This window comes from Diplotaxodon limnothrissa, linkage group LG12, assembly GCF_057381915.1.
Source record: "Diplotaxodon limnothrissa isolate DT_005_m linkage group LG12, D_limnothrissa_male_GT1.1, whole genome shotgun sequence".
Lineage (NCBI taxonomy): Eukaryota > Metazoa > Chordata > Actinopteri > Cichliformes > Cichlidae > Diplotaxodon > Diplotaxodon limnothrissa.
Window position 1 is genome coordinate 30,998,004 of NC_140607.1, and position 26,365 is coordinate 31,024,368.

The 26,365-nt window shown below is 38.1% G+C and overlaps 1 protein-coding gene across 1 annotated transcript; it reads left to right on the top strand.

The window, feature by feature from the left end:
- The first annotated feature begins 630 nt into the window (after positions 1 to 630).
- jak2b (Janus kinase 2b) lies at positions 631 to 25,943 on the top strand. The gene is made up of 24 exons (XM_085367473.1): positions 631 to 1,095; positions 3,912 to 4,148; positions 4,646 to 4,769; positions 4,877 to 4,994; positions 7,635 to 7,780; positions 8,925 to 9,216; positions 9,481 to 9,600; positions 9,763 to 9,920; positions 13,164 to 13,275; positions 13,631 to 13,817; positions 15,972 to 16,096; positions 16,306 to 16,437; positions 17,192 to 17,279; positions 18,239 to 18,366; positions 18,586 to 18,724; positions 18,922 to 19,073; positions 19,215 to 19,365; positions 19,824 to 19,960; positions 20,085 to 20,274; positions 20,525 to 20,649; positions 20,752 to 20,924; positions 21,042 to 21,159; positions 23,400 to 23,513; positions 25,151 to 25,943. Exons 2-24 carry the CDS (start codon positions 3,917 to 3,919, stop codon positions 25,256 to 25,258), a joined length of 3,369 nt encoding a protein of 1,122 aa, XP_085223599.1. The 5' UTR covers positions 631 to 1,095; positions 3,912 to 3,916; the 3' UTR covers positions 25,259 to 25,943.
- The last annotated feature ends 422 nt before the right edge of the window (positions 25,944 to 26,365 follow it).

Below are 26,365 nucleotides of genomic sequence, written 5' to 3' on the forward strand. Positions count from 1 at the left end.
TGGCCACCTCTCTCTTTGCTGTACACCAATCCTCCCATTACTCCTGTCTACATTCCTCATCTTCTCCTTTCCTGTTGTGCACATTTGGGTGAGTGTTGAATATGCCACACTAGTAGCGTTCAGAAATTGCTGCAGTATTATGTAATACTTATGAAAATCTGGGGAATTTGGGAGTCTCGAGGAAACAATTACCCCAGAGCTGCACATCCTTTCCAACTCGATCTTTACCTAACATATAAATACAAGTCCTTTTCTACTTCCTTAAGTATCCAGCCTCAGTTACAACTGACAACAAGCCTTTTCCATTGCCACCTCTCTCTCTTTGCTGTACACCAATCTTCACAGTACTCCTGTTACATTACTCATCTCCTGCTTTCTTGTCGTGCAGATGTTTAGTAAGTATGGTAAATAAGTTAATGTTAAGCATAGTTGTACATTTTAATTTTCAAGCCACTGCTTAATGAGTTTCGAATGTTACGCTGATGGTTCTCGTGTATGTTGTTACGTGTGACATTTTGAATTATGAATAACCACATACAAGTGGTAATTCGTTTCCGACAGTCCCTAAATGCAGCATTGGTATGATGGAAAAGGCTGGCTTGTTGACTCGCCTGAGCTTTGGTTTCGCTGTAGCTACGGCTGGGAAAGTAGCTAGTCGTTCACTAGTTAATGTCAATAATGTAGCCCTCGTCAAATGTTCTCGTACAAAGAGATGACGGTCTTTAAATGAATTTCGTGCTGTCGGGCAAGTCGTACGCACGCGCGACGTTGTTTGAGTTAACACTGGCTGAAGTTAGAAGATTGTGAAGATAACAACTGAAGTTCCTCCGGAGTGATATGAGTAGCGCTGGGCTGACCAGAGGTAGCCTAGCTTGTGTGGCGAGTTAGCCAGCCGAGTGCGACATGGAAAAAACAATATTTCCAAGTGGCTTTAGGCCATAAATGAATTATTATTTATTCGGACAGCTATCAAGAACCGGTCTTACAAAAACCGAAGCAGAAGTGTCTGGCAGTAGCTTTCCCATCCTGGCTGCACTGCTGGCCTAGGTAACTAGGAGAAAGCTACCTAGCTGCACGTCTGGCCCCTCAACCAAAGTAAGTGTTTACACTCGTAAATTGTTCATTGACATGGTTGTACGGTTCACTTTTAAATACTGGAGTTGCTAAATGCATTTATATACTTTATTTGCATGATATCTAAGCTAATATGGGTGCGTGTCTTGGCTGTTAGCGCCAGCTTAATTAAACTAATGAAGCTATAGCTAACGGTAGCACGCAAGATCATGGCCTTGGTGACTTTGTTCTGAAGCCAAGTTTATAAAATATCACTGGATATGCCCAGTCGCACTATCGATTTGTGACTTTGCTACCTGTCACATTTGGGTTAATGTACTACGCGTCCAGAAATTCTGTAGTATCATGTAATCCTAATAAAAGTTAGAGAAATTTAGGAGTCTTGAGGAAACAATTATTGCAGAACCTTGTCTTAAATTATAGGAGATGGTATATGTAGCCAAACCCCCTTTTGCTCAGTGTATTTGCACGTCAGAATTTATTAAAGCTAATGTCATGGGTTTCCTCTTTCTCTCTGGGAAGTATCAAACTGCATTCAAAGTATTTTTCTTTTGCTTACAAACCAGTGTAATTTTAAATTAATCATGTAAGTGGGGAAAAAAATAATTTATCTAGAAAAATGCTGCGCTTTCACCTTTTCTAGTTCCTTTTAATTTGAGCTTTTGTTTTCGGTTAGCTGTTGCAGTTTCTGTAAATGAAACTTTAACAAGCATGTATTGCTTTTTTTTTCTTTCTTGATGTTTTCTGAAATAAATCGTTAGTAGGTAGGTCTAACTGTAGTCAGCCTTGTTTTCCAGTTGCTCTTAAGCAAATTTTTTTTAGTGTCAACAATAATGAAAATTACAGAATCAATGTCAAAACAAATAAGAATCTATAAATTCTTCCACAAGAAAAAGTTAAACAGAATTTGTGTATAAGGTAGTGTCCACAATTTAAGCAATATGAACCTGAACTTAAAAGTTACTCCTGCTGTTTTTTTTCCCTGTTGTTCAGTTTAATTGCATCCGCTTTGATTCAGTGATGTCAAAAAGTGACGACAAAGGAAAGGGAGTTATTTATACTCCAGCATAGTTCCACTTATTTTGTTATAGCACTAGTCACTTGAGCAGAGCTAATTTCTGTCATTTCTTTGCTGTTAGAAGTTTATTAACAAATTTTATTTTAAATTGAAGATGTTTAGTGTTTTCGTTGTCCAATAAAATAAGCACAGGACTGTGATAATGGCCTATTTATACATCCTATTTAACCCACAATCATAAGCTATTTATAGTAGGTTTTAATTTTGTAAGAAGTACCATAACACTCATAATTCAGCTCTCAATTTGATTAGGGCAAGAGCAGTAGGGGTTTGCGGATTAGCAGCTGTTTGAAAGACGATTTCCTTATGCTGCTTTGTTGTGGCAAAGTGCAAATTGTACTCATTTTAGAGCTTTAATATCTACAGTCTTTACTATTTAAGTGTAAGTAATTGACAAAAAAATGACTTCTACGTGTAAAGGCAGCCATTGGTTGAATTAGATATACAGCTTTTATAATCTTTCTGCCCTGACAATGGTTCCCCTGTACTTCAGCTTTATGCAACACGTTTGATAACAGTTTATGTAAAAGTTCATTCCATGTACCATAATCAGAATATTGAATTTATCACAGAGTGCTTTAAAAAAAGGAGACGAAAAAGAAGAACTCTGTATCATTCTGTATGCTGACATGTCACATTAAACTGATTCTGATTCTGTCTGATATCTTTTTTCCAAGCGAAGAGCCAAAAGAGGTCGTGTCAGTATGCTTATGCTCGTTTAATGAGAAAACAGGACAAAAATTTTCATCAGTGCTTCCAGCCACCATTGGTATTCCTCCCGATTCCTGACTTTGACCTCCTTTGTGTGACTGTCTTTTTAAGCCAAGTTTTAGTAAGATTACCATGTTTAGTGAAAAACGTTGTTTAGTGATAAAATTAATGACGTAAAATCCAAAAATAGTATCTCCTGATTCTTTTAATGATGTCCCCTACATCAGCCATAACATTTTATCATAGTTTATGCCAGTCACTGTGAAACATTATTTCAGAATATCTTTGAAAATTTTCAGGTTTTAGTCAGCGTCACAGATGTCGAATTACTGTCTTTATTAGATTATCAAGTAATATTTTAAAAACTGCTGATTCTGGTCAGTGTTCTCCTTTTGTGCTACTTGTGTGCATCATTTGTTACAGTAGACTATAAAATTTTCCTGTGCCACTGGGTTGGTATGTCTGGGAAAGCTCAGTTGTTGGTTTACGTCATATCTGACCAATTTAAAAACAACAACAACAACATTGGTTTCACTGGTAGTTCTCCTTTCTTAAATATGAAGTCCCTCAGAGGTCTGTACTGGGTTTGTTTTTTTGTTGTGCTACCTGTAGGTCACATTAGTCAAATAGCATTTAGTTTTGCTACCATGCTGATGACAGACAGCTCTTTCTCCCAGTAAAATCCACTGATCCAACTATCCTCAATAACCTTATTTTCTGTCAAATGTTAACAGACATTTTTTTTTTCATTTTATTCTTTTAATGTTTAGATTTTTATGTCAATTTTAAGTTATTTATTACAATGGAATCACACTATCCTAGTCATTCTTTTACGTACACTTTTGTTTGCTTTGTCAGTTTTAATTTATGGTTAAATGGTTTTTATATGCATCTTTTATATATATATATATATATATATATATATATATATATATATATATATATAATTTTTTTTTTTTTTTTTTTAATGTTTCTGGGAAACATTTTGTAATGCTGGTTTTGATGGGTTCTATACTAATTAACTTTACTACTATTATTATTACTGAAGGTTGTATGCTGTTGATGGCCTCCCTGCCAGCCATGGACACTGTGACAGACACATGTCCAGTGGCGCACCAAAATGGGACTGCCCATCGGGAATCTGCAGACACAAGACCAGCTGCTGTTGTTCTAAGGCTTCATTTATATCACACCAACCAGGGAGTGGCCGACGGCAGCTTTCTAAGCTACCCACCTGGGGACTATGTAGCTGAAGAGCTGTGCATAGATGCGGCAAAGGCATGCAGTGAGTACTCACGCTGTGCAAGTCTCCATAAAGAACTCCCATTCATGTTTTTTTTTCTGTAACTTGGAGCATAGATCCCAAGATAAGGTTATCAAGAGGCCACAGTAAAACCTAATAACAGAAAAATTGGTAGTTTGTTCGCTCATCTCCATGCTGTGTTTAAACTTTGCCTTTATTGTCTTTAATGATAAGAAAAAATAAAGTTGCTTAGCTTTGTACTGTGTTCTTTTTCTTTTTAAGAGGTAAAATTCATCAACAGTATGGCTTTGCAGAGTGGGACTACACTCACCTGTGCATTGTGCATCTGATGATAAAACAAACACAAATGACATTTTAGACAATCTTATTGACCTTTTTCACTTTTTACTCTATGTATCCTGAGGCATAGTCCTCAGAGCTCCCTCTAAATAAAGCATTCATTTGTTGTTAGTTACCTAATTGAATATAATCCAAGTTTACAGAACATAATGTGCCCTCTCATTCTTTCGTCACTGTAGGTATATCACCACTTTATTGCAGCCTTTTTGGTCTTTTCCGAGAGCAGGATCACTTGTGGTTTTCACCCAACCACATCTTCCAGCTTGATGAGACTGCATCTGAAGATGTGTTTTTCAGAATACGGTAGCATATCTTATTTTGCCTCTGCAATTTCTCTTGTGTCTTTTTGAGATTTAAAATGAAAACGTCTTAATGACTCTCTGCATTTTCTTTCTAACCTGTTTTCACAGGTACTACTTCCCTGGTTGGTATAGTGGTGGGGCATCCAGGGCTTATCGATACGGAGTCACAAAAGGTTCAGAAAGCCCCGTCATTGATGACTTTGTAATGTCGTACCTCTTCTTTCAGGTAAATGCTCTCACCTAAACCCCAAATAGGTTAGAAGTTGATTGTTTATATGTAGGTTAATTTAACAAAAATATTCAAGAGCAGCATTTATTACCAGTAATGTAGACAACGTGTTAAAAAATAGCAGCTTTTATCCTTGAAGTGCAGAGCTATGACTTTGGTAGATTATGAGTTAGGTCACATGTTTAAATGATTTTTTTTTTTTCCTCATTACTCAGGGATACATATAAAGATATGAATAAGAAACTAAGATACTGGTGTATTTTATTCTATTCTCTCTGATCTGGCAACTTCAGTGTATCTCATTATCTCCCTCACACGAAAGAGAGAGATGTGACTGTAGTGTTAGCATTTGTATACAGCAATTTACCCCTCTGCATCTATGAAACCTAACGTGAAAGCAAGTTCCTTACTTGCATTTCACAGATATTTCTCTTCTGTCACTGTCCAGAAATGTAACTGGCATTTAAGGCCTATTAATTAAGTCAGTAATACAAAGAAAAATCCTGTTATTGAAAGGTACAGTTAGGGTACCAGTAAGGATCAATAACAAAACCAGTACCTGCTACTGTATGTTTTTGCTGGAAATTCACAGGTTTATTTAAATATTTAAATATTACTCTGCATTGGGTACTTGCATTTGTTTTGCTTTGTTTAGAATGAAATTGTGTTATATACAGTTCATTTTTTTTAACATTAAACAAATGAAAAATATCTATTTAAGAAAGAAAGTGACAAGTGCAGTAAACTTTATCAGAAGAGTCCTCGAAACTGTACAGCCAGTTAAAACAATTAAAAAAAATGTAATGTATAGTGACCACAATGTAATAGAAATATTTCCAGGGTAGGTGAATGGTTATAGTTTAAGCCTACAATGTGGCTGAAGTTGAACTCTGCATGAATTTAGGATTATGTGGAATTATGGCGATGGAAGTCTGTCGTGGTGGCCCGGCAAAACCCTAAGAGGGAGAGATGAAGTACCACCCAAGAGGTCATTTAAATATGTTAGTGTGTTTGCAGCCGTTAAAGCTATTCTGTATGCTTGCGTTCATTTATAGGATATGTTAAACTCTTTGTGGTCTAGTCAGCTTACAGTCTGTGCTTCTGACAAGAAAGTTGATAATTTGTAAAAGGGCAAGACCAAAATGAGGGGGCATTGTTGAATTTTAGAATTTGCTGTCATTTTAATAAACCCTTTTTTCAGTGTTGGGTGTAATAACAAAAAACTGTTTTATTGAAGACACAATAACAATAGCTTGTAATTGGTGCCCAATGCCATATGTTAAAAAAAAGGGTTGAACGTTATCTTGTAGTTTTGCTCTTGTTTAGTGTTCACACTGGCTTCTTATTACAGTCAAAACAAGAGCTGCAAATATGACGCCAGAGGGCCTCACGGGAAGCTCATTCATTGGTCAGTTGTGGTAAAGAGCCACCCTGCATAATCAGTGTTTGATCCAGTCACTGCAAGCAACCTATGTTGTACCTAACTTTTCTCTAAACTGTTAGGGTCAGAAGGTGACAGAGAAATATTTGTACATAGGGAAAAAAAAAAAAAAACAAGGCAAAGAGAATGGGAGGAAGAACCTTGACATGAGGCTGTGATCAATAAAAATATAAATTTGAATTAATTTTAAATTTATTGTTGCACATTACTGAACACGGATAGCATTGCCTGCTTTGGATTAACACCATAACTGAGCTTACAAAAAATGAGGCAATTGTTTGTAAGCCTGGTAGTGATTGTATGGTCCATACCCATTTTAAATATCAGTCTTTTGTGTGCTTTAATAGGAGCATATCCTGAGATTGTTGGTTTAATTAAAAACTGTCACACTTGCTTAGAGCTGTGCGATATGACCAAAATCTCATATCCCGATATAAGACATCTAGCGTCCGATAACGATATAAATCACAAAAATGTAACATTTTCTGTAAATTCTGTGAATCTCGGGCAGCTCGACTTGCATGAATTGTTTCCAGCTGGGCGTCGTGTACCTGGAGTCGAGTGTTTTTAACATGCATGAAACGATACATTTTTAGACATAAGTTGTAACGGCCGCCGTTTTCTTTGTGAGTATTTATTACACGTGTGCTGCGGGGAAAAGCCTGTTCTAACGATTGAGGCTAAGCTTTATTTTTTTTAGCACCTGACGGCTCTTTTTTGCTTTTCATCTGTAAATAATCTGCATACTCTTTCACGTGATTCAGTTTATTTTGAAAAGTCTCAACAGGATCTTGAGCTTTATTGTGAAAGGTTTATGTAGAAAATAAACAAGCAGACACGCGATGGTTTTACCGTCGTTAAGAAAACAGGCGCTTGTCTGTCCATAGTGTGGTTATATTAAATATAAGAGAGAGAGAGAACTTTAAGAAATTAATATAGCCACTACAGTGACCAAGTGCCAAAACGATGAAACAAATATTGCCGTAAGCAGTTTATTTTGCGACACCACGAAACAAACGATAGCGTAAAATGAAACGATAGACTGTTTTTATATTGTTCTATCGAACAGCCCTACACTTACAGAAATTACTTAAGTTGAGTTACGGTAGACTTGAAAATATGGACAGACAGCAGTACACTCACCTGAACGTTAGCAGATACAACTAACAATGATTGGTATTTTTCTCTCATCGCAGTGGAGGAATGACTATCTGAATGGCTTGGTGAAGTTTTCCAACTCCCATGAGACACAAGAAGAGTGCCTTGGTTTGGCTGTACTTGACATGACAAGATCAGCCAAAGAAAAGCAGCTGTCGCCTCTTGATATATATCACTCTATAAGGTACTTAGAGTTGCTTTTATGGGTTTTATCTGTTTCACTGCTACTAATTGATTTCACTCGTGTTGTGCATCAATAATGCTGACTTGCCTTAACAAAAACAGCTGTGAAAGGAATTTGGCAAATTTGCACCAGGTGAACATAATTACTGAGGCACCTATAGACTTAACCTCCTAGGACCTGGTGTTCACATATGTGGACCACACATTTTGGGTTATTTAGACCAAAATACTCAATTTTGCTCTACAGGGGCCTGATATCCACTTACGAGGAAATTATACTGCTACTGTTCTATCGAAATTTTAAACGAATATCCTCATATGTGGCTCTTATTTTTCTTAAAAACAAAAATAAGGTAAAAAAAAAAAAACCAACAACTGGTAATTCTTTGTTTTTACATTCATCGGGCCCCAATATGCCCAAATATCAAACAGAAATTAAAAATGCATGTCATGGAAGACTTCGGGTCTTAGGAGGTTAAACATACAGGAGCTACTCAGCTATGAAAGTCCATACCATGAAAGTCCATACCATGAAAGTCCATACCATGAAAGTCCATACCATGAAAGTCCATACCATGAAGCTCCTGGCGCAGAGTTTTTGCTGAGGTTTGGAACTCTGCATTTATGGAGTCAGCAGAGAATCTGTGACTTTTACAGCACCTCAACACTCACTGACCTCACTCTATAGCTTTATGCTGTCTGCCACATTGTGACTGAGTTGTCATGATTTCTGAATGCTTCCACTTTGCAATAATTTTACATAAGGTTGATTATGGAATGTTTAAGAACAAACTTATTGCGATGGTGACATCCTAGTAAAGTACCAAATGGGAAATCAGCGAACTCTTTAGAACCATCTATTTGATTACAAATGTTTGTAAAGGCAGACTGAATGGCTAGATGCTTGATCAAGTGAACATTTTGTGGTCATAATATTATGTGGTGTTGGCCAAAACCTTTGTCCATTTAGTGTATTTGAACTTGAAACATCAAAGAACAACTCTTTAAATTTGTGTTGCTATCTTTTATTTTATAATTTTGTACAAAATATGTGGAAGTGCAGAGCTTTTTTTTGTGAGACATTTAAAGGATTCATGATACTTGGCATATCACGCTGACATGAGAATTTACTGAATCTCTTTTAGCTACAAGTCCTTCTTGCCAAAGGACATGCGAGCTCAGATCCAGGACTGCAACTTCTTGACACGTAAACGCATCCGCTTCCGCTTCAAGCGCTTTATCCAGCAGTTTAGCCAGTGTCGGACTACAGTTCGTGACCTTAAGCTTAAGTACCTCATCAGCATGGAGTCTCTGGAGAAGTCCTTCTATACAGAGACCTTCCAGGTCAAGGAGCCATCAGGCGTCCAGCGCATCATCCTGGTGGCAGCAGATACTGGCATACAGTGGTGTCGGGAGTTGAGTAAGGACTCGGAACAGGTTGGTACAATGAGTACTACTGTGTTAGTGTATATTTTGGAAGATAAAGAAACTGACGTTTCACTGGAACATCTTTTTTGATAGTCCTTGAGGTAACAAACAAGTGTTTAGATTCTGAGAAAACAGATTTAAACTATCAACTCCACCTAGGTATCAGTCAGTGCAGCACATGCTGCTTTCTTTGTAAAAGGGCCTTAATGCAGCATTGAATTGTTATTGTAGTAATTGTTTCTTTTAAGTTCCTATGTTACACTGTTTTGCCAGGAACTACAGACCTTGTGTGATTTCCCTGATGTCACCAACATCAGCATCAAACAGGCCAACAAAGACGGCACTGCAGAGAGTCGGGTGGTTACCATTAACAAGCAAGATGGCAAGAATCTGGTAATTTCATCTTATAAATCTATTTCTTTGTAGACTCTCACCACAGCCATCACCTAAGTGTCTACTCATGCCTTTTAATATACCGATAAATTCACATTTCTTTGTTGGTTTGTGTGACACAAATCAACGATGTGGTCTGTTACATTTTTCTTGATATTTTAGGAACTGGAATTCCCCAGCCTGCTTGAAGCCCTCTCTTTTGTGTCCCTCGTTGATGGCTACTATCGACTGACCACAGATGCACATCATTACCTTTGTAAAGAAGTGGCTCCCCCTAGGCTGGTTGAGGCCATATCTTCTCATTGCCACGGTCCAATCACGTATGTAAAATATTATATTGTAACATCGACATGTGTAAGAACTTCCCCCTTAAAAAAATCCAGCTTGAATGATGTAAAACACGATGTATTTGATGTTTTATTCATTTATATAGGTGAATAAAATTTCCCACTTGCCTTGTGGGCAGTCTTTATCCTTCAAGCTTGGGTCCTCTACTAGAGGCTTTGGAGCTCTAGTAGAGCTGGATGGCGTCAACGTGTTAGCGAGCTAACCACGCTAACGAGCTAACCGCGCTAACGACATGCAGCCCGGAGGGGCTGCACGGCCTAAAATCCTTTCATTTTCTCAAAACTCGACAGTGTGCCTTATGTATGAATTCTGGTTGTGCTTACTGACCGCGAACCGATTTTATGTGGTACACAGCGCTCAGCAATCTGTCAAAAAATGTTTTAATATGACTTTGCTAAGCTACGGAGCTGCACGGCTTGATGTCGGAGGATTACGGCTACCGGGGAGGAGCCTCGCGGAGTGATACGTACTGTGTGTGTATAAGGACCACAAATGGCACCTGTTCAGAGACGTGGTGCAGCTGTGAAATCTGTCTCTTTGTTATTATGCTCAGCGTCTATTAGTTTACATTTTGACTGCACAATTGTGAGCTTTTTGTTATGCACAAAAACAACATTTTCTTTTTATTTATGGACCATGATTATTTAATAAATGCTGATAATTTATTTTTGAGTAATTTCTTCATGTACATCTACGCTGTATGTAAATAAAAGTGCCCGTGTGACATCTGGGACACAGTGTGACTAAGAACTCTCTTTTTGTTCTTAACTTATGGCTTTAAAAAAAAAATCGAGATATATATCTTATATCGCCATCCAGCTAAAAAATATCGAGATATGAATTTTGGGTCATATCGCCCAGCCCTAATGGCCTTGTTCCTCTGCTTGTCCAGTTGGTTAGTCATCACCAGTTTGTCTGTCTCTATCTGGAATTCCCACAGGATCTTAGTTCGGTTATTCTCAACCACCCTATTTTGACGTTGGGACTTCCAGGCCATACTCTGATTTTCCTGTATACTATGCCAGCCACTTGGTTATGGCGTTCCGTATATGCCCTGCCTGCTAGCATCTTGCAACTTGGTGCAGCAGACTATGGATCTTGTGATCAGGTCTAATTGCTGTGCTGCCACGATTAGTGCCTTTATGTAGTCTTTCAGTCAGCTTTGTCCATCCATTAGTAGATATCAGCTTCCACTTCCATCTGGCGGTGATACATGCTGTGTAGGGTTCTCTCCTTCCATGATGTTTTCTGTTCTTGCTTGGGTTTCTGCTGCCTGAGGTATTCACTAAGCATGTGAGTAGTTGTAGCCATCTTCCAGATGAACTCATGGATGTTTGCTATTTCATGCTTGATCGTGGTTCTGACACTCACTGTTCCTCGCCCACCTTCCCTCCATGCAGGAAACCTTCATGAATAGTAACAAGCTTTCTTGTCTTGATGTCAGTGGCTTCCATCTTCTACTTTGCCCAGCTTATTATCCAAGCAGGGTATCTGATCACCAGCTGGGCGTAGGTATTGATTGCCTAGATCTTGTTCTTCCCGTTCATCCTCAAGACTTGCTTTAAACCTTTGCACATATTTGGCGATTGATGCGACTACACTTCTTCAGCCTGAATGGCATTCAAATGTTGCTGTAGATCCTAGTGGTGTTGATCAATGAATTGATGTCTTGTTTGCTCTTGACATACAGCTTGATGTCATCCATGCAGAGGAGGTGGCTGACGTTTAAACCATTTCGTAGACTATAGCCTGAGTGAGTTAATGTTAATGATCTCACTGAGGACTTTTAGGCCTATGCAGCAGTGGGGACTGTGTGTGTGTATTTAATAAGATTATTTATTTATGTTTAAGTCAAGGCTGTAAGACCTCAAAATTCTTTAAAGCAAGGTTTTGAAGTTCTTCAAAAGTTTTAATGATACACTTCACACCACAGGCTGCTCGAAAGAAAGTGCCTAATGATTCAATTAAAAAGTGGTTATTTTCTGAGTTGTCCTCTATGTGTGAGCAGAATAGTGGTTTACCCCTTGTGTTACTGGCCTTTATGTTTGAGTGATTCATTGGTCAGTGTTAAGTGGCCTAACAAACAAAAAAAACATTCCTCTGAAATTGTTAGATACAAAGACAACACTGTCAATGAGTGAAAAAGCAGCCAATGTTCAAAGAAATCTTTGAAACACTTTCAGAATCTTGGAGACCATTTTCAAAATCTACAAGAAAGTCTGGCTCCTTAGAAACACAATATTCAGAAATAAGGGGTGGCTGCAAGATTTTTGCACAGTACTGTATTTTGTAGATATGGGTGATCAAAGAAGTAAAACCACTTAATATCATCTTATGGGGAACTGTCCTTGTCAGTTTACTTTTTAAATCAGACTGACAGAACAGCCAGTCTCTAAAACAAAAAGGCAAACCTATATATTATTCTTTGTTTCTACAAAAACCGCTCCTCTCCTTTCAGCTCAACAAGTGTTTTCTCAGTTAATTCTTTACATGTATAATCTTTAAACATTACCACTTTCACCAGTCTACAATGTTTCAGAGTCGGTCATTAAACTCAGAGCATATGCAACACTGAGCATGTGTAAGTTTAACACTTGCACATTAGCAAAGCTGTTTCCCAGTCTAGATTTACATTATGCTGTTAATGAGAAAGACAGAGACGTGTGTGTGTGTGTGTGTGTGTGTGTGTGTGTGTGTGTGTGTGTGTGTGTGTGTGTGTGTCTATAACAGATGGATGGATAATTTCATGAATATTGATATTTTTGTCATCTTTTTTTTTTTTTTTTTAATTTTCTGTCATCGCAGGTTTTTGGCTGATGCTAAATTGTCAGTTTAACAGCAAATGGTAATAATATATTTGCGTGTGTGTGAAAGAGAGTGTGAGATAATTCCTAGATGTTTAAATATGATTATTTCTGCAATTTGAGCCTGCATTATGCTTTTATTGGAAGTGTGTTTGTTTTAGGTTAGACTAAACTAAAACAAACACTTAGGTGTTTTACACTCATAAATAAATATGGGTATTTAAAATGTTTATACTATTGTGTTCCTATTTAATGTTTAGTAATGTGGCCAAAATGTAGACAGATTCCTTTGGCAGTTGGAGTTTATATATCCCACTTGTATTGAATCCCAAATATGATGTCAATAAAGGCTTTCTAACTGGTAATACTGCATTTTCCTCCATCAATTTTATTTTGTTGTTTTTCTTGTAGAATGGAGTTTGCAGTTAATTGGCTTCAGAAGTCTGGAAACAAACGGGGACTGTACATTTTGAGATGTAGCCCGAAAGATTTCAACAAATACTTTTTGACTTTCCCCGTTGAGGTAGGTGACACTCAGTTGTGGTCTTTCATTTCATTTTTTTGTTTGTTTGTTTGTGTGTATTGCCCAAATGTGACATAAGAGTCCATGAGTGGGTTTGGTCTGGCAAATTGGCTGGCTAGATTTTTAGTTTCTAGGTAAGTAACTTTCATACATTCTATATTTATCTTTTAGATTAACTTTTGTCATGTTATCACATTTGTTGTTGAAATGCACCAGTATGTGTTTATTAATACCTACTAATTCTTTCTGGTATTGTATTGTATTATTGTGATGTCTTTCATGATTAAAGGATTCTAGGTTTACATTAAATTCATCATTGAAATGGTTAATTTGGTGTCCTCTTTGCGTTTGCCAGGTGTATGATGCTATAGAACACAAGCACTGCCAGATCACCAGGTCTGCAAGTGGAGAGTTCAACCTCAGTGGAACCAAAAGAAACTTCAGCAGTCTGCAAGAACTGCTCAGCTGCTACCAGAAGGAAACAGTGCGCTCAGACAGCATCATTTTCCAATTCAGCAAGTGCTGCCCTCCTAAATCCAAAGGTAAAACTAACAGAATCTGGATTTGTCCAATTTAGGTGCATGTTAGCAGAGCACAGATGGTAGATATTGCATCAGAAGGATTTTGTGGAGTCTGTAAACTCCACAAATTGTGATGAATGGAAAATGTACTGTATCCTGAAAGGATAATGACTCTATCTCTTCGCATTCGTTTATAAGTTAACACATTAGTTCTTTCTAACCAATGGAAATTTAAATAAATTTAACAAATGTATTGGGCAGGGATGGTCAGGCTGGTGCCTGTGATCATTGATGACATTTGTTTTGTTTTGTTTTTTCAATTCAGTACACAACTAGCCTTGGTAGTGTGTGTGAAACTGTATAGTTTGTGATTAGTAGATTCTATTTTGTGACTTGGTGGAGTGTTTCTCCCACTTAAAATGCAACTTTCCGATGAACAGAATCAACGTTCTGGGATTTATTTAGCTGGCCGGTTGAGCATGAATCAAGACATTATATTGGCTTGTTACAAGTTAAGACAAAGGATTCAAAAGAAACATTCAAGTGTTATACTCATTTTAAGTATGTATACTTAAAATGTATACGGTACATAAAAAAAAAAAGTATGTAAAGAAAACAATCTTTGGCTCGTCTGTGTTACACGTCAGTAGCGTACACTATATTGTGTATTCGGTAAAAAGTAAAAGTTGCACTGTTTGAGGTGTGCTCGTTGCAGCACAGGTACAACATTAACTATCAAAGGTGACTGTTTTTCATTTCCAGTTTATGTTGCACTGCTTGTGTTTTTAGTACTGTTCGGAGTTTAAATGGCAAGTGTTTGCAGAGATATCACAGTCCACACAAACTAGAGGTGATCATGGGAATCTGCTGGCACCAAAGCAAGCACAATGAGGTTTTTGATGCAGCACCCACTTTCTGACTGACTTCACCGCTTGTAAACTGGTTGGGGAGGACACTTTTTTTTTTTCCCTAGTGACTACAAGTTTCCACGAGGTTGCTGGTGTCTAGGCTGTAAATCTTGATTTCATAGTCTTAGCTTTTGCTTCTGTATTTGTCATTAGTTGTGTGCAAAAACCCTAAACTTTATATTTAATGTAGAACAGTTGAAAACAACTTCCCCATGTAAACTATTCTGTTGTATGTTTTTGTGGAGTACCAAATGAAATGTCCATGTCACATTTGCCATGCATTTTGAAAAGCTGTAAATGAGGTTTTGTGTGTTCTTTATTCTGTAAAGGTCACAAAAGTACTAAATTTGATTTTCTAGCAATCTTATACTACAGAAGAAAAATGCACGAAACACAAACTACCAGGCAGGATGACTCAAAGGTGCCTCGGTCTTTGTCTGCTTTCATAATTCTACCACAAGTCTTTTTCCCAGAAACTGATGAAGAAACACAGCATGGAACTTCTCGAGTCTTTGTCATCAGTTCCCGTGCTTCTCTCTCAGTTGGATTGTTACATTTTATTGCAGGATACTTAGTAAATAGTTTCTTAATAATAATACATTTTATTTGAGGGTGCCTTTCTAAAACCCAAGGTCACCTTACAAAGAGAAAAAGACGTCAATAAAACAGTAGATTAAAATAGATTCTAATGAATTAAAATACAAAAAAAAAGCAAAATACAACCACAAACAAAATTTAAAAAAAAACAACAACAAAAAAACCAAACACGATTTGACAGCAAGTAAAATCTGTATTAAAGCGAGTAAACCAGTTTAAACAAGTAGGTTTTGAGTTGTGACTTGAATAAGGGAAGGGAATCTATATTTCTTAAGGCTGAAGGAGGTGAGTTCCACAGCCGAGGAGCAGAGCGACTGAAAGCTCTGTGCCCCATAGTGATAAGCCGAGCAGAAGGAACAACAAATTGAGTGGCAGATGAAGATCTGAGAGAGCGGGAAACTGTGGTAATATGAAGCAGATCATAGAGATAAGGAGGGGCAAGGTTATGAATACACCTAAAACGTAAGTGAAAGTATGCAGACCGGGTTATGTAATTAATGTGAGACTGAAATGAGAGAGTACTGTCAAGTATAACACCCAAACTCTTTACCTGCGTGGAAGGAAGGGGGAATTTTCAATATTAATGGAGAAACTGTGAGATTTGGTTAAGGTAGAGGCTGTGCCAACGAGTAAAACTTGAAAGTATGTTTTCTTTTCTTTCCAATAACAGAAAAGTCGTGCCTCCTCGTGTGCAGGAGCAACAAAGGTTCAGAAGTGCCACTGTCCCCATCACTACATCGACACAACATCAGTCAAATGGTGTTTCACAAGATCAGGAAAGAAGATCTGGAATTTGTAAGCTTAGTTTACATGTTCAGAGCGTTTAATATGTCTGTATGCCCTCATTTATCCAGTCATTCTTTACATGAATGTTTCTAATGTTCAGCATTATTATGTTATAGTATTGAATTGCTATACCTTTATAGGATACCCTCCATATTTTCACCAATAAGTTAAATGTGCTGGTGTTATGAGTTTTTATACAATGATGATCTTTCTCTTAGATGGAGAGTCTCGGTCAAGGGACTTTTACGAAGATCTTTAAAGGGGTTCGAAAGGAGCTGAGAGACTATGGAGAGCACCAAACGGAAGTAGTCATGAAAGTGCTGGACCAGGCCCACAGGAACTTCTCTGAGGTCTGTGGCTTTTGTGCATGTTTTGCTTACAGAGGCGTTGATTTTTGTAAATTTGTGTGATTGCCCAGATTTTCTATTATATTTACGTCGGGGGGCATAACAAAGGCTTTGACTAGTACTGGTAGTTAGTTGAATTCATTTTGTGGTGTGCTTTAGATCATCAGCATAAACACTGGAAATTTACACCACCGCTCTTGAGTCCCTTTACTGGCATATTTTAAGGAACTCTTTAACGGTGGAAATTTCAAGCAGGAGCCATGTGACTTCTTTTCATAAGCTTTTCCTGCTTTATAAAAGCATCATTTGGCTCTATTTTTTTGACTGTTTGCTGGAGAGGGTATCTATTTTTAATTTTTTTATTTTGTTGCCTTGAGTCACTTTTTTTTTTTTTTTTTTTTTTTTCTGGTTTTGGGGTTGTTGTTTTTTTTTTTTAGAAAGGGGCAGAAGTGCATCATTGTAAAGGAAAGACAAAAAAACAAGATAAAACAAGATCACCATTGCATAACAGGATCCGCAAAAATGAATTTTATCTCAATCATCCTGGTTTCATAATCATTGGAAGCCCTAAATTTAATTTGATTATTCATTGCACAGCCTTAGAGTAGGAGGTATTCTTGGAGTAATATTGGAGCTTATCTTAGGTTTTGTTAGACAAATATAGCTAAAACACTGACGTAATATAGTTTTGTTTGGGGGTATTTTTTCCATCAGCAAACAAATATATATTTTCTTTTTTTTTTTTCTTGTCCTGCAGTCGTTCTTTGAAGCCGCCAGCATGATGAGCCAGTTGTCTCACGTACACCTTATTCTAAACTACGGCGTTTGTGTCTGTGGAGAAGAGAGTAAGTTGTCTCAGTACCTATTTATTTGGCAAACAATTTGAGCCATGTCATTAAGCCTAATGTGCCAACTATGCACCATGCTTTACCACAATCTTGACCGGCTGAACTTGGCTGTTCATACATCCTTGAGAAAGGTAGTCCCAGAAATCCATATGCAACGGGGTCAGTCGCCAAAATTCCCACATCTTACACATGATCTTGTCGTTCGACTTTAACGTTAATACTAATTAGTACTTACAACCAAGTACTGATTAGTAGTACTAGTAATACTAATACAGAACTTTTTAATGCCAAAACCCGTTTTTGCTGAGCTAAGAAATCAGTAAATATTTCAATGTAAACTAAGGTTTTGTTGGTTGTGTAAATCTTCAAGAGTCAACATGTTTATTTAACAGCCAGAAGTCCACTGTGAAGGTTTTAAGTGAAAGTGTTTGTGGGGAGTACATTTGGACCTGGTTGGACTTTGGGCTAAAGGAAAGCTACCCTCATAGCTTTCATAAGCTATGACATCATTAAACACTTGACCAGTGGCTTTATGGTGTCAATCGCCAGCTGTTTCTGAGTACAGCATGATGGTCATTTTCTAAATGATGGTCGTTTAGAAAATGTTAACAAGCCGCTGCCGTATGACTGCAATGTCGCTGAGTTTTTAAACCAGATCTGTTTACTTGTTATGTTAAGATGACGACTGGAAAAAAGATTGAGGCTTTAAGACGAGGACACACTGACTGATAAGTGACAGCCACTCTTTATATATACTCAGTGGGTATATATTAAAAACATGTATCTAAACTGATTGTAATGTAAAACCGAGCTGTAGCCCATCTGAGATTCTGTTAGAAACATTCAGTTCCTGAATTTGGTTTTTGTAATAAATCTATAAATCGCTGTACTGTACAAACCATAATTCCCACATCTTTAAGTCATTGTATTTATTTTTTTTAAAAACTTCTTTCCAGACATCATGGTTCAGGAGTATGTGAAATTCGGCTCACTGGACACCTACTTGAAGAAAAACAAGAACTCTATTAACCTTCTGTGGAAGCTTGAAGTGGCGAAGCAGCTGGCCTGGGCCATGAACTTCCTGGTATGAAAATATGTGCCGCTTCATTTTAGGTCATGTCATTGCTAAAATATTGATAAATATAGATTTCTTTGTTGCTTACAGCTGTTTAGTACTGAAAACATTTTTTTTAAAAAGAAGTGAAACTTTAAAACTAAAGTACATTATAAAAATAAATGTAAGAACATAGGAAGTGTTTTGTTAATAAGAAAGTGTGATAGCTTCTCTTTTCTGTTCCTGTAGGAAGAAAAACATCTTGTTCATGGGAATGTGTGTGCAAAAAATGTTCTCCTGATCAGAGAAGAGGATCGGAGGGCTGGGAACCCACCTTTCATCAAACTAAGTGATCCTGGTATCAGCATCACTGTCCTGCCCAAAGAAAGTGAGTTTGTCCGTTGTGTCGAAGATCAGCAGGGGGCAGTAGATAGCTAGTTAATATATTAATGTAACTGCAGTGAGCTTTATTACTTTTTTGTTACAAAAACAGAGCTAAAATGAGTTATTTGCTGTCTTGTTCTGCAAGCATTTGGTAAGTGAAGAGCTAAAAGTGGAAGGTCAAATGTTTTTGTCTGTAATCAGTTCTCATTGAGAGGATCCCTTGGGTGCCCCCTGAATGTATTGAGGACCCTGCCAAACTGAGTCTGGCTGCTGACAAGTGGAGTTTTGGCACTACACTGTGGGAAATCTGCAGTGGTGGTGATAAACCTTTAGCAACACTAGACAACTCCAAGGTAAAGCTGAGTGGCAACATGTAAAACATATATTCATATATATATATTGTTTCCATATAAATGCATGCTAATTGAAGAGTTGCTTTAAGTCACTCCATCTGCATCTGCACACCGGCATTAATCCCCAATTTTCTGTCCTAGAAAACCCTGTTTTACATGGATCACCACCAGCTTCCTGCACCAAAGTGGACTGAACTGGCTAATCTGATTTCTAGCTGCATGGACTATGAGCCCACATTCAGGCCTACGTTTCGTGCCGTTATCCGTGACCTCCACAGCCTCTTCACACCAGGTTGGTAGACGCCTCAAAAACTAAACTGAAGTTGTAAAAACATAACCAGAAACATGAATGTAGTATCTTCTGGGTCACAACATTAAAAAATAATAATGTGGAAGTGCCTTAAATCTGGATTCTAGCTGAAGGCCACCAGATGGATATAGCTGTGGATGCAAAAAATAAAACAAACTTCCGGTTTCATAGAAGTGGGTCATATTGAATGCAAAATTAAGTCTCTTTTTAAATCTTGGTCATCCGTAGTATTTACCCTGGGGTCGGTCTGCCTGCAGTTTCACTGTCAGACTCACCCCTCCACTTCACAGCTGGTTTTTACATGATCCTGATGACAAAAAAAGAGATTTCACAAGTGTCCATTATCCCTCAACTATGATTCATGCCTGGGGAGGCCAGACAAGTCCAATGTCTTTTCCATCCAGACACAAGAGTTTTCTCCTTTCTTTCTTTCTTCCCAGACTATGAGTTGATCGTGGACAGTGACATCCTGCCAAATAGGACAGTGGGCTCTGCGTGGGCATCTGGTGGGTTTGACAATCAGGATCCAGCTCAGTTTGAAGAGAGACACCTCATATTCTTACAGCAGCTGGGCAAGGTATGATAAATGTGGAGGTTGAGGTATTTTTGAACAAAATGTGCATTCAAAAAGGATACAGTACAATTAAAAATCAAACTATGAATAAACAACGACGGCTCAATTATTTGTTCTTCTGTTCAAGGGAAACTTTGGCAGTGTGGAGATGTGTCGATATGACCCACTGCAGGACAACACCGGAGAGGTCGTGGCCGTGAAGAAACTTCAGCACAGCACCGCAGAGCACATGCGAGACTTCGAGCGGGAGATCGAGATCCTAAAATCTCTTCAGCATGAGAACATCGTCAAGTACAAGGGTGTTTGCTACAGTGCAGGTACTTTTGATCAACGTCTCTGTAGCTTGGTTTTTCTCTTACAGAAACAAAGTAAGCAGGCTGTTTTACATTTTCATTAACTAAATGCATGGTACAAACATTTTCTACTTTTTTATCTTATGTGGGAATGGAAAAAATAATTCTACATACATATTTCTTAGTATCCTCCCCCCAGTGTGGCTTCATTATGTCCTCCTACAATTCGGTTACAGATGAGCATTTTGTATTTTGGAAATTTTCCTTCCTTCAGGTCGACGAAACCTCCGTCTCATCATGGAATATCTTCCCTTTGGAAGTCTGCGAGATTACCTCATAAAAAACCGAGAGCGAATCGAGCATCAGAAGCTTGTCCATTACACTTCTCAGATCTGCAAGGTACTGCAGACATGGCCAGTTTGTCCCTTGTTTGTTCGTTTTTCTGACCAGTTAAACTAGTGATAAAATATAATTGTTTGTTTTTGTTACATCTTTACATAGGGTATGGAGTACCTATCAAGTAAGCGGTATATCCATAGAGACTTGGCAACACGAAATATCCTAGTGGAGAGCGAACTCAGAGTAAAAATCGGGGATTTCGGCCTCACCAAAGTCCTGCCTCAGGACAAAGACTACTACATGGTGAAGGATCCTGGAGAGAGCCCCATATTCTGGTCAGAATATGTTTGTTTTTTAGAATTTAACTGTGATCCTCTTCTCTATTTTTAGTTTAGTATAGCCTTATAAATTAACTTCAGAGAAATCGGGTGACCTGGTGTGCTGCTTCACAGGTATGCCCCCGAGTCTTTGACTGAAAGCAAGTTCTCTGTGGCGTCGGATGTCTGGAGCTTTGGAGTTGTACTTTATGAGCTCTTCACCCACAGTGACAAGAACTGCAGTCCTCCTGCAGTAAGTAATACATCATACATACAGTGCATTTCAAGTTTTTATGTGTGTATAGAAAGAAAAAAGAAAGTAACTTTAGAGTTTTAAGAGCACATCTCTGTGTGCATTACCAAAATCCACTCATTGCACCCTGACATCTAACAAACAGATCAACATTCCATTTTTAGCAGGCAGTATTGCCTTTTGTCTTTTGGGCATTGCACCATAGTGGTTTTTTTATTCTAGTTAATAGTGGAGTAGTGTTGTGACCTGACTCACACCTGGACAATCCTTGAGTCACACCCTTCAGGTTAACTTCATAGCTTGTAGGAACATCGGTTAAAAAAGGTTCTCATGTTGAAAAAGGAGTGTGTGGAAATCGCCTCAAAATCTTTGTGAATTCAGATTTTCTTTCAGACCTAACAGAAATGAGCTAGTCTGCTGTTTTGAAGTAACAGGTACAACACAATACATAAGATGGTGTTCAGAACGCACACATATCAGATATGTATTTTGTTTTTTTAATTTTACACCTGACCAAACTAAACATTAGTTTTCAAGGAGTTTTCATATGCCTGGAAAAATGGAGCAATCATATTTAATCCCCTTCATAAATGCATAGGGCAGAGTTTCAGGTTTATATCTGTGTTTAAATAAAGTTTTCGTTTAAAAGTAATTTATAATCATTCATGGAGGTTTGTTTTCTTTTATGCCAATATATATTCCAAGTGAAGCCCTAGTAAGCTATATAAGAGTTACTACTAGTAGGTGTCCAAGGGGGAAAGAGTATGCTGATAGTGGCCCCGTCAACAATCTGAAACAGATTGGAAGACATTTTGTTTAAAAAATGCAAAAATTAACCCCATCAAGAGGTCTTTTTCTCTCCACCTATACAGCAAAAAAACCCCAAACAAAATAAAACAAACTGGAACACATGCTGTTAGTTTTAATCCATCAGTTATTGAGTTAACTAGTTAGCTTGTTTATGATAGTGAGTAGTGAGTGAGTATATTACTGTCTAAACTTGGTTATTTTGATATCCAGCTTGAGTGAAATAAAATGAACTCAGTTAATTCCTTTAATCTATTAAGACAGAGCATTTTTACAATAGCATTTAGTCATCGCCAAAGGCTCATTGTGAGCCAGGAAATCCCTTCAAACACAAAAATGCTAAATAAATTTGAAGGAACCCCCTCCAACTGAACAACTGAACAAATACGTCTTCACAGACCTGTCAGCATGTGTCTTTTGGAGAATGCATGCCTTTAACATCATGCAGTGATTCATACTCTGTAAAAAAAACAAAAAATCATAACATTTGAACCCTGACAACAACTGAAAGGTTATCTGACTGCTCCAGGAAAAAAAGAGGCTCTTTTTCAAATCAAATCAATTTATTTATATAGCACCTTTCACAGGATAAAAACCACAAAGTGCTTCACAGTAATATAAAAACAGAAATACATAAAATACATCAATAATCAAACATACAGCACAAATCTAATTAAAAGCCAATCTAAATAAATGAGTCTTAAGCTGCTTTTTAAAAGAATAAATGCAATCAAGGCAACGTAATAATGGAGGGAGAGCATTCCACAACCTGGAGGCCACTGCTCTAAAAGATCTATCACCTCTGGTCTTAAAACGAGTTCGTGGGACTACCAACAGCCTTTGATTAGATGATCTCAGGCTGCGAGAGGGAGCGTGGGGTTCTAAAAGATCAGAAATGTAGGCAGGGGCATCACAATTCAAAGCTTTAAAAGTCAGCACCAAGATTTTAAAATGAATTCTAAAATGTACTGGGAGCCAGTGTAATGAACTGGCTCCCAGTTTTTCGTGTCTTAGTTAAAAGCTTTGCAGCAGCATTCTTTTTGTTTCTCCCTCCCTCACCTGAAGCATCGCTGAGTCGAGGTGTGCACATAAATGCACTTTCCAGGTAGAGCGTCTGTTTCCAGAGAGCCCGAGATAGGATTCTTTTTTTCTTGGGGGGGGGGGACATTATTTTATTAAAATTAATCATTAAAATTATTAGACGTTTAAGTGTATTTTTTATATTTTAGTTATACTTTGTTGATTCACTAAGTGACTTTATATTTTGTAAAGGAGAGGCTGGTTCCAGTCATGCCTAGTCTTAGATTAGATTTCAGTTTGCTTTATCTGTAAGGATATTCTTGCGCTTTCTCAAGAGCTTAAGTTTTATTTAGCTTAAGTCATATGGTGAAAGCCAAGCTATTTGAAACATTTTTTCCTCTCCTCCTGCTCAGGTTTTCATGGCCATGATGGGGAATGACAAGCAAGGACAGCTGATTGTCTATCACCTCATTGAGCTCCTCAAATCAGGCAGCAGGCTGCCTCAACCCCTGGGATGTCCTACAGAGGTATCATCGTGCTCTGCTGTTTGTTCTTTTGTTTTGGGGTTGTTTGTTTTTCTTGTCAAGTTATCAGCCCTAACAAATTTCGACCAGAACATAGACAAACTGATTGGACGGCTTTATTCCCAAGTAGTTGCTTAGTTACACATCAAGCAATTGTATCTTTAAATTGAAGTCATGCTTTTCTCTGCCACTCTATTAGGTACTCCCTGCCTAGTACTGGGTTGTATGCCCTTTTGCCTTCGTGGTTGGCCTAATTCTTACAGTAAACTCAGTCATGTTAGGGGAATGAGTTTGACATCATTAGAACTCTGTAACGTGGTCTTATCATGCTCTGAGCTACTATTACAAAATGGGTACTAGAGCAGGGCGATATGACCAAAAATATTTATCACGATATACATTTGAAAATTTGTGATAAGGATATAACTGACGATATAATTGACACTAGACAAAATACTTTACAACTCCACAACTTTATTAGTGCAAAAAACCCCATCAATGTATTTTCACTTAAACAAGTAGCTGTTTTTTATGTGCATTAAAGTTATATAAAAATGTAACAGTGCAAATTCCTTGCTGACAATCTAACCAAAAGGCATTTCCAGTGGAAACTGGCCGGCATATCCTCAGCATAACCATGTATAATATCCACAAAACTTAAAAAGAGGTTATACACACACACAATACGGTAATATTATGTTGAAGCACAGTACGTATCACTCCCCGAGGCTCCTGCCGTAATGCTCCGACAATCCATCAAGCGGTGCGGCTTCGTAGCTTAGCAAAGTCGTACTAAAACATTTGACAGATTTTCGAGCGCCGTCTAACACATAAAATCGTTTCGAGGTCAGTAAACACAACCAGAATTCATACATAAGGCACACAGGATTATAAGGGGCACTGTCGTATTTTCCAAACAACACGGTAATAACGACGACCGGCTAGCATGCGCTACCAAAAATAGTGCTTTGTTGTGTATCTGACGGACGAAAGCTAAACCAGTTCCACACCACTGAAGTTGCAGCACTTTTACAAACCACTTCTGGTTCATCCGTTTCATTCAACAATCCACTTTCGCTCTTCTCATTCTGCGTCACCGCCATGTGCGTATGTAAACATAGGCACTGCGCATGCGCGTTTTACCCATATTCTATCACGATATTTCATTTTCCTATCGTTGCCCAAAATTACACCGGTATTACCGTGAACGGTATGATATAGCCCAGCCCTAATGGGTACACTGTGGTTGTGGCTGTGAATGTTATAACTTGAGTACAAAGCAGCATAGGAGTTTGAAATTGATCCCATAGATGTGCCTACTAGGAGGCTGAGGGAAGCACTGATGACTACCAGTGGTTTCTGCAGGTGTGTGACAATCCCAGCCTGTCTGGCATCAACAGCTGTGCCACATTCACAGTCACTTAAATCATCTTTTTCCCCATTCTAAGTTCAGTTTGAGCTTCAACAAGTTGCCCATTGAGAATAGTTTAGACATTCAAGAGTTTTGTTGTTAGTCATCAGGAAAATCAACAGAAATCCTTCTGAGGATTGTTATGACTCCGTTTCCATATCAGGAATCAAATCACTACCAGTAGTTTTTTTTTTGTTTGTTTATTTGTTCGTGTCCTACTCTTTTTCAGATACATGAAATCATGGAGGAGTGCTGGGACAAAGACCCTGGTTTGCGCCCTTCTTTCAAGGAGCTGGCCCTGCGCATCGACCTGTTCAGGGACAGTAAAGCGTTTTAAATTCACCCAAAGTGCCCTGCTCCTCTTCACCCGAGATGCTCTTAATGTTATTGCCCTACTTGTGGCAAAGGGACAAAGCCCAAAGTGAGGTCCTTCTCCTGATGGATCCCAGCATGTGGCAGAGCAGCTTGCAAATGGAAAAGTTGAGGTTTGGAACGAGAGCCTGCTTATAAACTAGTGCCTTTTAAGCAAGGTGCCCCATGTTGGCCCACAGCACAGTGGAAATGGAGGAGGAGCTTGGACGGTTTGAAAGTGGAAGGTGATGTTCCTGAATTCTGAATCTGTTTGGTCAAATTTGTAACAGAAAAGTTTTGAGGTGTTAGACTGTGAGTAGACTGTTGCCAGGCCTAAAGCTACAGATGCTTGTTGCGAACAAGTTTTGTGTGCAAGCGTCTGTTTGTGTGAGAGTGAGTGCCTGTTGTGTCTATACAAACAGCTAGCAGGGCTAGCTCTTGCCATTTCTTGTCCTTGTCCAACCAGAGAAATAGACAAAAGCTGTTTTTCTATCTATGTTTGTATATACCTACAGTATATTTGTGTATATATGTCCAGTAAAATTTTATAATTTTGTAAAATTAAACTAAATATTATATTTGAACTGCCATGTTATTGTAAATGAAGTATGTGCAAAAATTACTTTAAGAATTGTTTTGTTTGCAATGTAAGAGGTTGTGTGAAAATTAAACGGTATAATTCAACTGTGTATATGTTATGCAGATTTTTTTTGTGTTCAGTTCCTTTTAACGCCATTTTTCAGCATAAAGTATCGTGCTGTTAATAGGGCCAGTTATTGGATAGTGACAAATGAGAACCTTCCAAGCAACAGCAAAAAATAAATGACTGAAGATTCACAAACATTTACACCAGTGTCTTTGTCAATAACCCAGGTAAGAAAGTCACATAAAGCTGATTCTGGAAAGAAGTCGCTTGGAAATGTTGCTCTCACTGAAAATGCTGCCTTGAGATGAAGGGATCATCTGAGATTGGTGTCAAGGTGATTAGTGGATGTGTTCCCCAAAGTCTGATTCCCTGTGTGCTGTTACAGATTTTTCTCTTAAGATGTGCTTCACATGGCTCTCTAGATTAGACTCTGCTGCTACTCATACA

Coding starts and splice junctions, on each gene's coding strand:
- jak2b (XM_085367473.1), top strand. CDS start 3,917: ATGCTGTTGATGGCCTCCCTGCCAGCCATGGACACTGTGACAGACACA. Junction 13,818..15,971: donor CTGCCCTCCTAAATCCAAAG/GTAAAACTAACA, acceptor TTCCAATAACAG/AAAAGTCGTGCCTCCTCGTG. Junction 17,280..18,238: donor TTGTGTCTGTGGAGAAGAGA/GTAAGTTGTCTC, acceptor ACTTCTTTCCAG/ACATCATGGTTCAGGAGTAT.